The sequence below is a fragment of the Syngnathoides biaculeatus genome, chromosome 2 (genome assembly GCF_019802595.1).
Source record: "Syngnathoides biaculeatus isolate LvHL_M chromosome 2, ASM1980259v1, whole genome shotgun sequence".
Lineage (NCBI taxonomy): Eukaryota > Metazoa > Chordata > Actinopteri > Syngnathiformes > Syngnathidae > Syngnathoides > Syngnathoides biaculeatus.
Window position 1 is genome coordinate 35,163,717 of NC_084641.1, and position 13,356 is coordinate 35,177,072.

The following is a 13,356-nucleotide window of genomic DNA, read 5'->3' on the forward strand; positions in this document are numbered from 1 at the left end:
AGGTTGCTATCAAAACGAGAGCTCAAACTATGTAGAAATGATGTAATGGGCACATAAAAACAAACAAAAAAAAAAAAAACGGAGGGCGCACAGAATTAAAATGGTTGCTTTTTTCACGAGCAATAGAAGAGCTGCTACAAATTGTAGCCAAACAGAGGGTAAGAGTCTGCAGTGTTAGCACTGGCTTCAAAAAATGTTTCCTCAAAAAACGCCATGGATGGCACAGAGGATGACACGCAGTGGGAGCAAGATGGGATGTCCATGATGCAATGCAGGAAGCACCAGAACTGAACCAATTCATCAATGATGAGTTTGACAGTGATGCACCAAAGGTAGCTACCATGGATCTTTTTCAGATTGGAGAGGAGTCAGATGCTTCTTTTGAAGGCTTGGCCAGGGATGTGTAATGTAGTGGATAAACAGCACTATGCACAAGTGTTTTATGCACTAATAGTTAATGCAAAAAAATGTTTCTGCACAAAGTTCAAGTTAAACAGTGTTAATTAGATTATTCATTCAAGACTGTAATATGTGTCATCAACAGTATTAATAAAATGTTGTGCCATCATTGAGCATTTATTTTAGTTGGTTGAGAGATTCTGTTCTGACAATTACAGGGACCAGGACAAGCATGTCCTGTGGCCTGTCCTAAGATATATATTACCGCTACATTAGCACACGCACAAAGATTATTATTATTAATAATTGTTGTACAGACTTTTTTTTTAAAAAAAAAACAAGTACAAACAAAAAAAAAGTAGAAACCTAGCAAAATCAAATACAGATAATTCCCAATCTTTTGAGCATATGGATAGCAGCAAATTGGTGGTGCGCATTGTACATTGGTAGAAGGGTTTTCCTGATTTTTTTTTTTTTTTTCTTAGGTCAACTTTGGGGGTGCGCATTATACTTCAGGATGCATTATAAACGAGAAATTACGGTACACCATCATAATGCACATCTGCACCACAAAGGCCGCTTACCCAAGGCTGTCCTCGCTGGTGTGGCATCACTCTTGATCCAGAAAGAGACCCAGGACAAGACCACAGTCAGGATACAGGGGATATAAGTCTGGATGGTGAAGTAGCCCATCCTTCTACTGAGGTCAAAGTAAACCGTCATCAACACATAGTCTCCTGTTGGAAGGAAATTACAATACATTTGTCACTTAAATATGGTAATCATACTGAAGCTGTGTTTATATCAAATTAAAACTGAGCGAATTTGCGAAAGTTTGTGAAAGAAAGCCTGGGGTAGCAAGTCTTCTCTAATGTAAGTGAATCTCGTAATGTCTCCAAAAACACGAAAAACACAAAAACATAGACAATAATAGAGAGCACATAACCGAGACGTCCACACGGGTAGGTGCCATCTTGGTGGTTTGTTGTTTCCATGTTTGAGTACTCACTGAGTATGTCAATTGTGCTACAAACTTGATCATGTGTTTTCAATGGCGTGACATGACCCCTCCAGTCATAGTCGGACAAAAATTAAGATTGCTTCCTCCTCTTCTTTCCCTTTCATGCATCACACTACAGTCCCCTCCTACTCTTCACCTAGGGAGTGGGGTTGAGGCTGGGGGGGTGTAAGTCCCCTCCGGGCTGTGGGGCCTGCTTTTGGGTTTTTGTCCCTGCCTGGTCTGGGGGCAGAGGTGGGGTCCACCTTGCACACTTGAGGGCGCTTAGTGGGCGCTGGGTCGGTGGTCCTGGTCTGGATAAGACAACCCTCTCTTTGTCCTGCCTGATGGGCCCAACTTGCAGGGGCCACGACTCTTAATCAGTCACTCGCCACAGTTTTACACCACTCACTGTAAATAGTTTCTCACATCTGGACACATACACATGATGAGAGTTTCTTGGGGGATAATAGGGGGTCGGAGGTTCAGGTGTCAGTGCTGTTTCCCGGTCCAAACCAGTTCCCAACCGACTGACATTCAGCTCTAGTACCTGAGAAAAGCTGTTCCTAAAGTGCCATATTGTAACTGTCAGCCGATGAAAACCAATAACCTTGAGGTTTGCCTCAAGTATTCCTGAAAAAAAACGTACTGTATTCTTCAAGGTTACTTGAAAGAAATTGAATTCATGAAACATCTCTCCAACACTGAAATAGATCAAATATCACCCAGAAACGCAGATGTGTGAAGGATTTTTTTTTTTTCTCAGAGCACTATTCACGCAATCAATTCTTCATTTCTAACTATAGATTTCATTTCAACCTAACGTGCAAGCCCATTTCTGTGTCATTCATACTGCATGTTGGCCTAGCTTCAGCTTGGACAACAAATTTTACATTAACTAAAACCCACACTACTCATCCAACCTACCACACTGATGCATAATAAAGAACAAAGAGCAAGATGTGAACTAGAGCAAGAAGGCAAGTGAAAGAGAAACCCAACACTTGGCATGTTTTTCATGATGTAAATTAATAACATGTATTTTCAGCCGCATGATCTAATTATCATGCGTGAAAAGACAGAACTCCGGCGAGTGACAGGGATACAGAAACGAAGCAATAAATGAGAAAGTAGCTCATTTCCTTGAGGATGTTTAGGGATTTGTCTCCATCTCCAAAGGTTGTAACGCTACAGTGGGAGTCCAGGATGACAGCACTCATCTGTCATCATTTAGTTACCCTCACCACTGAGGTCATCTGTACAATGGGGTGGAATGTCCTGCTTGTGTGCAACGTCTTGTCCACATTTCAAACGGCTATAAAGCAAAACTTTTTTTTGGTCGTTGTTATATATTTTATACTATGCATTACATACATTAATCGGAATTAATTAATTACAAAAATCCATCTATCCATTATCTGAGCTACTTATCCTCACGAGGCTCGCGGGAGTGCTGGAGCCTATCTCAGCAATCTTCGAGCAGGAGGCGGGGTGCACCCTGAACCAGTTGCCAGCCAATCGCAGGACATATAGAAACAAACAGCTGCACTCACACTCACTGGAGTGCTCAGAGAATACCCACATAGGTACGGGTAGAACGTGCAAACTCTACACAGGTGGAGCCGGGATTTGAACCCCGGTCCTCAGCACCGTGAGCCAAATATTCTAACCAGTCGCACACGGTGCCGCCAACTAACAAACAGATTGTTCAAAAAAATTAATAATGCATTTTACGGTACTTTTGGAACTTCACTCAAAGCGTGCATGTTACACTCTGGAATGTTCGGAAGCTAAGAGCATGGTTGTAGGCCGTTCGGTTATTCAGATCGCCATGCTATCGGGAGTGCCGGTGTGCAGTCATGGTGCTTTGATTGAGGAGACAGCGGAAAGTGAGGCATGATGAGATGTTTCCAGGTAGAATTGACACATTCAATATGGGTGACGAACTGACACATCCCATGTATTTTATACATGTAAAACTCTTAAAAATGGGGAGGTGCTCTTCCTCTGTGAACACTGTATTCTCAGAACACAGAGAGAGTGTCAGATTGAACTGCTGAACGTACCCATAAATTCATTTTGTGTACCAAACAATATTGTCAGTGAATGATTTCCTAGTGCAAGGATTACACTGACACGTCAGACCTTAGACTACCAAAATGGAGGCAGTGTTGCTAGAACTGATGGGCGGTTTTGTGGAATTCGTGCAAAAAGGAGCTTTCATGCCACCAAAATGCTCCAACCCTCCAGCGTGATTCCACTTCTATTAAAGGCCTCTATATACTCATTAATTTTGGACAAGAATATTTTTCATTACGTTGTCTGCTGCAGGGGTGTCAAACTCCTTTTTGTCATGGCCCACATTGTAGTTACTTTTTCCCTCAGGTGCCATTATGACGTTGAAGCCATGAAAATCTTTCACCTCATCATATTTCCACACTAAATGTATTAACTAGTTTGTTATCAGAAATCAAGCATAATGGGTTTTTCAACTATACTTCATGTTTGGTAAAACAAAAATGCTTTGCAATATCTCAAGTTTATCATTTATGATATGACAATTTGAAATTTTGTTACAGGTTATCACAAACATCATGGAATTTCAATTACACGATTTGCCTTCGTGTGCCACATAAAATCATGCGGCAGGCCGGATCTGGCCCCCGGGCCTTGAGTTTGATACCTACGGTCTACTGTGTTGTATTGAAAACCAATGAAATAGAATAGAATAATATTCATTAGACACAGTTGTCCACTAAAAGCCATTTAACTTTAACCATGTTGCTTTTCAGAAGAAACATTGCTGTACTACGTTATTCAGATTCTTCTTTTCCTTTCGGCTTGTCCCGTTAGGGGTCACCACCGCGTGTCATCTTTTTCCATCTAAGGTTATCTCGTGCATCTTCCTCTCTAACACCCACTGTCCTCATGTCTTCCCTCACAACATGCATCAACCTTTTACGCTATTCAGATTAATGAATTAAAACGCCTCTAATAATTTGATAATGTTTTAAATAAACTACTACCCCAAGTATTTTTCCAAGCTTGTTCTTATTAAACTTTGTTTTTTTAAATTTGGGATATTAATAGAAAAAAGGAAAGATACAGTAATGTCAATATGAGTTCCATCTGGATATGATTTAACTTTAACCTTTAAAAGGCTATTTAACACATCCCTGCTCACCATCAAGGCAAAAAGAGGTTTACAATAACGGTGTCATATTATTGGCCCGACCCCCCTCATTCACAATGCTCACCATAATCAGCCATTAAAACCAAACTTAAAAATGAATTCGAAACTGGCCCACGTGAAGTCAGTCGTGGGTGTAATTAGTGGCACCTATTGAAGTGACAAAATTACGACAGCTCCCCCCAAACAACAAGCACAAATGAAATGATCACCCAGAGCATGCAAAGTGAAAAATGATGAATAAATCAACTTTCGTTTTAATCTTTAATAAAGATTAATATCCTCCACCCCCCCTCAAGCCTGAAGCCACGACATGAGTCTCCATCTTGTTAGATAACATTCAGAGTGCACATGTGCTAAGCTGCGACCAAACACAACAATGAAGCCATATTTGGACTTCAGTAGTATTACAAGGGGTAAACACGCTCTTGGCCTTCTCTCTGGCCTTTTTGTACCTGCAGTCGTGGTCAATATATCGGTAGTGTTTCGGAGCCCCATGAAGTCAAACTGGTAGAGCCTCCAATACTTCTGGTCCGATGTCTCCACCGAGTTTCGCCTCCACTTGTAAACAATTTCATCTCGTGGGTAGCCATCTAAAAACAAAACACGTTCATTTAGCTTGCTGAGAGAAAGAGAGAGACAGACAGACAGACAGAGACGTAGGGTAGGAAGAGCGAGCTTTTATAGAAAAGATGAAACAATACATTCTAATGTGACTTTAGAATAAGAACCTTTGACACATTTTGAGATGGTAGTAGCTTTTTTGTTGCCATGGGGACACCCAGTGGTCTTTTTTAATGAGCTGCAATTGGGGTGGGTCAGCAAGAACACAGCTTGTGTTATCTTAATGCTCGACCTGATGCTAACATATAGAGTATTTAGTGTGGTACACAGTGGTTTTTGAATTGTTTAAACTCACTAAAACGATCAGGCAATGTTAATTATATTTTTGTCACAACAAACCAATTCTATCACCAATTAGCCAGTACATTCTTAGACAACACAGCATCTTTGTCACTTGTACTGCCACTGTACTTTTTTTTTTTTAATTTATGCTTCCGTAGAGACTTTGCAACTGTAGGAGGACGTCCACAGGAGCGGAAACCCTGTTTACCCCTGAATGCTCCTTTAGAGCTTCAGTCGTTTCTTCTTCTGTATGGTTCATTTCAACATCCATCCATCCATCCATCATCCATCCATCCATCCATCCATCCATCCATCCATCCTCCATCCATCCATCCATCCATCCATCCATCCATCCATCCATCCATCCATCGATTTTCTATACCACTTATATTCATTAGGGTCTGAGGTGTCCCGGAGCCAATCGCAGCTGCCTTTAGGTGAGTGGCGTGGTAGACCCTGGACTGGTCACCAATCAGTCCTCACAGCACACTTATTTACAACTAAGAAATTTGAATTAATCTAACATGCATGCTGGGATGTTGGAGGAACCCATAAAATACTCAGACAAGCACGGGGACAAGAAGCAAACTACCTGACCCAAAAATTTGAATCCATAACATCTTGACTGTGAGGCAGACGGCGTGTCATTGAGTCAAACAATCTCATAAAAAATAATACATCACAAAAACCATGCTGCAGGAGTAAATCAAAACTGTCTAAAAGCCACAGCGAGGCTGAGCTTGAATTGGTGAGATCTACACGGGGGAATGAGTGACAGCAATAATGAACTAGAGGTGAGCCCTTGTTGGAAAGCACACTAATCAAGAGAATGCTCTCATTAAGATGATGGCCTTCAACTAGACAATATCCAACTGGGGTCTAGCTTTCTGTCTTCGCTTCGTATGGTAAATGAGGCAGGATCAGTCAGTGTATCCACCTATTGCCATACCTACAACAGATGTCATTGCTTCTTGCGACTTTATCAGCTTTATGTCCTAGTGCACAGGTCCAGATTCCCTACTTTCATTTGGGAGTACTGTATATTGAGACAAGATCATCATTATTTAGGGTATTCAGGTCTCGTGATGTAGCATGAGATTTTTCCAATGTAAGCACCTTGATTTAATAGTAAACTACCACGACTGTTTGTGGTCGAGGTTGACACGTCTGATTGTGGGGTTGGGGCGGTTCTCTCGTAGAGAAGTCAAGCTGAGGGCAAATTACATCCTTGCGGGTCAAAAAAAACCCCAAAAAACCTCACCCCGCCAGAGTGAAATCATGACATTGGAGACCGCGAGCTGTTAGCAGTCGAGATAGCTCTGACGGAATGGAGACATTGGCTTGACTTTCTTTTTCTGACTGAAAAAAAGAACCGAGAATATATTATATTATCAAAACGACTTTAGCCGAGACAAGCTAGGTGAAAGCAATTTTTTTCTTTTTGCTCGTTTTGACTACATCTTATCCTATCGGCCGGGGTCCAAAAATGACAAGCACGATGCATTGTCTCGATTATATTCACCTAAGAAAGACCATTCCCAACCCGCACCCATACTACCTGAATCATGTTTTGTATCTGCATTCACGTGGAAACGTGGGAACCCGCAATGCCTTTCAAGATATTACCAGTGCCGAAGGGTGTCTGGACGATCGTCTTTTCGTTGTGCCTCCATTAAGTCATTCACTGGACCCACACAAACAAGACTATATGTCATCCGGGCACAGCAAAGACCCAATTTGTTACAAAGGAACATTTCTGGTGGCCCAACATCAGAAAGGATGTTAATGACTATGTTCTCTTGTGATTCTGGAGGGAGTTTTGTTCCTTAGTTGGGGCCTCGGTCAATATGTCTTCAGAGTTCCATTTGAAGACCAAAGGTCAGCCCAAACATTTAAACCAGGACCTGGAGTCATGAATCAGGTGACTCTCCTACCAGGATCCGGATAGCTGGAGTGATAAATTAGTTTGGGCCGAGTATTCCCATAACTCTCTTCCTTCAACATCCACCAATTTATCCCCGTTACATGTTGTGCATGGTTACCTGCTTTATTTGTTTCCTGCTCTGAATCTGAAGTTCAATCCTTGTTGGCCCTGGTGAAACGTTGTAAGAGGACCTGAGGGTGGGCCTGTCTTATGCTATTGCACAGAGTGAGCTCCTATAAGGTCCCAGGTTACTGTAGGAGAGCCCTGGCTCTGGCCCCAGCTTACATCGTAGGTGAGCGGGTCTGGCTCTCAAAGAAACACCATCCCCTCAGGAGGAATCCCATAAGTAAGTTCCCAGGTTTGTGGGGCCATTTCCTATTGCTAGGACTGTTAACACGGTGACGATGAAGCTGAGACTCCCAAAGACCATGCACGGGGTGTGGCCATGCCACTGCCACGGGTGTGACCTTAGATCGATTAAAAACTCTCCCTGAACTGTACCTGGTCTCGAGAGTCGTGAATTCTGAATCCAACCCCGTGATCTGTTCTTGACAATTGTAGATTTATTCAATTATCCATTCATTTTCTGTACCGCTTTATCCTCACTAGGTTCCCGGTCATGTTACCCGACCATGCTGGAGCTAATTCTAGATGAGTCTGGGTGAGAGACCTTAACCTTGTCTCCATCCACTTGCATTCATATTCACACTTATGGGGAAGTCTTTAATTAACCTACCATGCATGTGTTTGGGATGTGAGATGAAACCAGAGTACTTGGGGAAAAGCCAAGAAAGGTACATGAAGAACATGCAAACTCCACACCAATGAGGCCTGATTTGAACCCTTGTCATCAGAACTGTGACGAAGATGTGCCTATCAATCGTCCACAAAGTCTAATGTAATTAATACATTGAAATTATTTTTCATCCATCCATGCATCCATCCATTTTCTGAGCCGCTTATCCTCACGAGGGTTGCGGGAGTGCTGCAGCCAATCCAAGCTTTCATCGGGCAGGAGGCAGGGTACACCCTGAACTGGTTGCCAGCCAATTGCGGGGCATATGGAGATGGACAACAGTCGCACTCACGATCACACCTCGGAACAATTTAGTCTTCAATTAATGCATGTTTTTGGGATGTGGGAGGAAGGCAGGGTGCCCGGGTAAAACCCACACAGGCACAGGGAGAAGATGCAAACTCCAGACAAGCAGGGCCAGGATTGGACCCAGGTCCTCAGAACTGTGAGGCCAACGCATTACAGCTGTTCCACCGTGCCACCTAATTATTTTTCAATTATTTTCTTTTGATGGTGTTGATGTGTGCCCTGCAAATGACTAGCGATCCCTCCAGAGTGTAGTCTGCCTTTGGTTCGTAGTTAGCTGGGATAGGCTCCAGCACTCCCCCAACCCTTGTGAGGATAAGTGTTTTGGAAAATGGATGGATGCTTTACTCAAATGTTGTGTATTCCTCCTGATTGCTTTTTGTTTGAAGAGAAAATGGATATTACATCATATTTCTGCAAAGGATAGACGAATAAGAGTAAGAGTAAGACATTGAGTCAGATCCAGATGATGGTGTTGAGAGAGCTGAAGAGATGTAAATTGAGAGTGCCACAAAGAGCCAGCGGACTTGTGAGACACTGGCTTTTAGAGAGAGGACACACAATAGGAAAGAGAGTAAAATGAAGATCCTGAGAGGAGGAGGGTGAGAGGGATATGATGAGAGTAAGACACACAGACAGAGAATATACAGGTATGCCTCTTCACCTTCACTGAAAATACAAAAAAACATTAGCCTGCTTAACATGTATGTATTAAATTTTAAAAATACACATTTATTATGGTGGAACAGCTGTAGAGCATTGGCTTCACAGTTCTGAGGATCGGGGTTCAAATCCCGGACCCGCCTGTCTGGAGTTTACATGCGAATGTTGTACCAGGGCGGTACCGACTGTCAGAGACAAATTCCTCGTGTGTAGTTACATACTTGGCCATTAAATCTGATTGTGATTCTCCTCCGTGTCTGCCTTGTTTTTTTCCAGGAACTCTGGTTTCCTTCCACATATTAAAAACATGCATTTATTTGAGACGCTAAATTGCCCAAGGTGTGATTGTGGGTGTGATTGTGAGTGCAACTGTTGTCTGTCTCAATGTACCCTGGGATTGGCTGGCATAAGGTTCAGGGTGTACCCTGCCTCCTGCGAGATGACAGCTGGGATAGGCTCCAATTAATACTTCATTTATTAATAATTAATAGAAAACCCACACAGGCACGGGGAGAACATGCAAACTCCACAAAGTGGGGGGCTGGGATTTGAACCCTGGTCCTCACAACTGTGAGGCCAACGGTCCAACCAGTTGCATCACCTAGAATCAAATAGAACTAATACAATTAATATGTAGCATTAATAAATACAGTGAAGCAATTTAGACAACAATGTATGAGTACATCATAATTTTGAACTATAGGCTAAAAGCAATGGAGACAAAAAAAATAGATATATTTCCGTTACCCAGTCTATAATAACTACTACTGCTTCCTTGGTATTGTGTTGTGTTAAGGTTACTTAACATTATCTAGAATCTTTCTTTCAACTCAAGTTGACATGAATGCCTGGTTTATCTGACTGCTATCATAATAAATAAAGTTAGTTCACAACATTTCTCGATCAGATGTCTGACCTTGCAACAATACAATATTGTGGTAATTGTTTCTTGCCTCTGATTGTTTCTCTGTTGGCTGGATAGTTAAGCTCGAGCTCATGCTGTTTTTAGTGGTGCAACGTGCTATGATACTTTGATACCACTGTTATTTTACTGGCAAGCTTTTATTTTGAAGGCCAAACTTTAATACCCACACGATGTGTTATGCTGATGTTGCCAAATTTGCCTCAGTGTTGCCACATGGACAAAGTTATCATCTCGAGTCATTAATATAAACGCCTTGGGGTTTGTTGAATCTGTTACATGAAACACGACAGATGCGACTAAAAATGTTGAGTAACGTGCATTATTTGTGCTTTTTGCATCAGCGTTATAATCACAGTTTTAATATTTAATATCATTTTGCTTGAGAGGGGCCTAAAGGGGGATCCAGACTTAGTACTAGAGGGACACTGGCCTTGTTGCCTCCCCAGAACCAACACAGCGACTACTCATAGTAAAAGGGCGCTCATGGGTCGATCGCGAAGGTAAGTGTTGGTCATCCCATGACAGAGTGATAAAACAAAAGAAAGATGTCAGAGTATCATCCAGTCCCATCGCTTGATTCAGTTGTGCCCAATACGTCGATCACATTGCGTCGATTGAGGAGCGGACGGTCTGACCAATCCTGGCCTCTTCTGACAGATGTCACTGCACATGTGCACATGACAGCATGCGCTACCAAGCTAGCGAGTTGGCCTCGAATTTACAGTGAAGAAAATAAGTATTTGAACACTCTGCTTTATTGCAAGTTCTCCCACTTAGAAATCATTGAGGGGTCTAAAATTTTAATCGTAGGTGCATGTCCACTGTGAGGGAGATAATCTAAAGAGAAAAATCCAGAAATCACAATGAATGATTTTTTAAATGATTTATTTGCGTGATACAGCTGCAAATAAGTATTTGAACACCTGTCTATCAGCTAGAATTCTGACCCTCAAAGACCTGTTAGTCCACCTTTAAAAGTCCACCTCCACTCCATGTATTATCCTGAATCAGATGCACCTGTGTGAGGTTGTTAGCTGCATAAAGACACCTGTCCACCCCATACAATCAGTAAGACTCAAACTTGTAACATGGCCAAGACCAAAGAGCTGTCCAAAATTGTACAACTCCACACGGCTGGAAAGGGATACGGAGAAACTGCCAAGCAGCTTGGTGAAAAAAAGGTCCACTGTTGGAGCAAATATTAGAAAATGGAAGAAGCTAAACATGATGGTCAATATCAATCGGAGTGGAACCCCATGTAAGATATCACTTCGTGGGGTCTTAATGATCCTTAGAAAGGTGAGGAATCAGCCCAGGACTACACGACAGGACTTGGTCAATGACCTGAAAAGAGCTTGAACCACCGTTTCCAAGGTTACTGTTGGTAATACACTAAAACGTCATGGTTTGAAATCATGCATGGCACGGAAGGTTCCCCTGCTTAAACCAGTAGATGTCAAGGCCCGTCTCAAGTTTGCCAATGACCATTTGGATGATACAGAGGAATCATGGGAGAAAGTTTTGTTGTCAGATGAGACCAAAATGGAACTCTTTGGTCATACAAACTGTGTTTGGAGGACGACGAATGATGAGCTCTATCACAAGCACACCATCCCTACTGTGAAGCATGAGGGTGGTAGCATCATCATTTGGGGGTGTTTTTCTGCACATGGGACAACTGCACCGTATTAAGGAGAGTATGACCGCAGCCATGTATTGTGAGATTTTGGGGAACAACCTCTTTCCCTCAGTCAGCGGATTGAAGATGGGTCGTGGCTGGGTCATTCAACATGACAATGACCCGAAGCACACAACCAGGAAAAACAAGGAATGGCTCCATAAGAAGCATATCAAGGTTCTAATTTCCTAATAGAAAATCTTTGAAGGGAGCTGAAACTCTGTGTTTCTCAGTGACAGCCCAGAAACCTGTCTGACCTAGAGAATATCTGTGTGGAGGAGTGGGCCACAGGAAACGTTTGACCTCTGTAATTGCAAACAAAGGTGATTGTACCAAATATAAACATTATTTTTCTCAGGTGTTCAAATATTTATTTGCAGCTGTATCACACAAATAAATCATTAAAAATTCATACATTGTGATTTCTGGATTTTTCTTTTTAGATTATCTCTCTCACAAGGGACATGCACATCGTCTTCTTTTCCTTTTGGCTTGTCCTGTTAGGGGTCGCCACAGCGTGTCATCTTTTTCCATCTTAGCCTATCTTCTCCATCTTCCTCTCTAACCCCAACTGCCCTCATGTCTTCCCTCACCACATCCATAAACCTTCCCTTTGGTCTTCCTCTCGCTCTTTTGCCTGGGAGCTCCATCCTCAGCACCCTTCCACCAATATACTCACTCTTTCGCCTCTGAATATGTCCAAACCATTGAAGTCTGCTCTCTTGAATCTTGTCTCCAAAACATCCAACTTTGGCTGTCCCTCTAATGAGCTCATTTCTAATCCTAGCCAACCTGCTCACTCCGAGCGAGAACCTCAACATCTTCATTTCTGCTACCTCCAGTTCTACTTCCTGTTGTTTCTTCAGTGCCACCGTCTCTAATCTGTACATCATGGCCGGCCTCACCACTGTTTTGTAAACTTTGCCCTTCATCCGAGCAGAGACTCTTCTGTCACATAACACACTCGTCACCTTCCGCCAGCTGTTCCAATCTGCTTGGACCTGTTTCTTCACTTCCTTACCACACTCCCCGTTGCTCTGGATTGTTGACCCTAAATATTTGAAGTCCTCCACCCTCGCTATCTCTTCTCCCTGTAGCCTCACTCTTCCCCCTCCACCTTTCTCATTCACGCACATATATTCTGTTTTACTTCGGCTAATCTTCATTCCTCTCCTTTCCAGTGCATGTCTCCATCTTTCTAATTATTCCTCTGCATGCTCCCTGCTTTCACTGCATATCACAATATCATCTGCAAACATTATGGTCCAAGGGGATTCCAGCCTAACCTCATCTGTCAGCCTATCCATTACCACTGCAAACAGGAAGGGGCTCAGAGCTGATCCCTGATGCAGTCCCACCTCCACCTTAAATTCTTCTGTCACACCTAAGGCACACCTCACCATTGTTCTGCTGCCATCATACATGTCCTGTACTATTTTAACATACTTCTCTGCCACACCAGACTTACGCATGCAGTACCACAGTTCCTCTCTTGGTACTCTGTCATAGGCTTTCTCTAGATCCACAAAGACAAAACAAGCTATCTCCTAATCATCACGTTAACCAACTCCT

The 13,356-nt window shown here is 42.6% G+C and overlaps 1 protein-coding gene across 3 annotated transcripts in view; it reads right to left on the reverse strand.

Annotated features, from left to right (window-relative positions):
* The window catches only part of LOC133491501 (gamma-aminobutyric acid receptor subunit gamma-3-like), a 104,403-nt gene that overhangs the window by 18,626 nt on the left and 72,421 nt on the right, over positions 1–13,356 (reverse strand). For all 3 annotated transcript variants that reach the window (XR_009792421.1, XM_061802721.1, XM_061802731.1), the window contains exons 7-8: positions 5,042–5,179; positions 984–1,136 (exon numbers count right to left, since the gene is read on the reverse strand). Coding sequence is in view for 2 of the 3 variants with exons in the window: in XM_061802721.1 (XP_061658705.1) it covers positions 984–1,136; positions 5,042–5,179 (291 nt within the window). In the remaining variant the exon portion in view is untranslated. The remainder of the gene's footprint in view (positions 1–983; positions 1,137–5,041; positions 5,180–13,356) is intronic.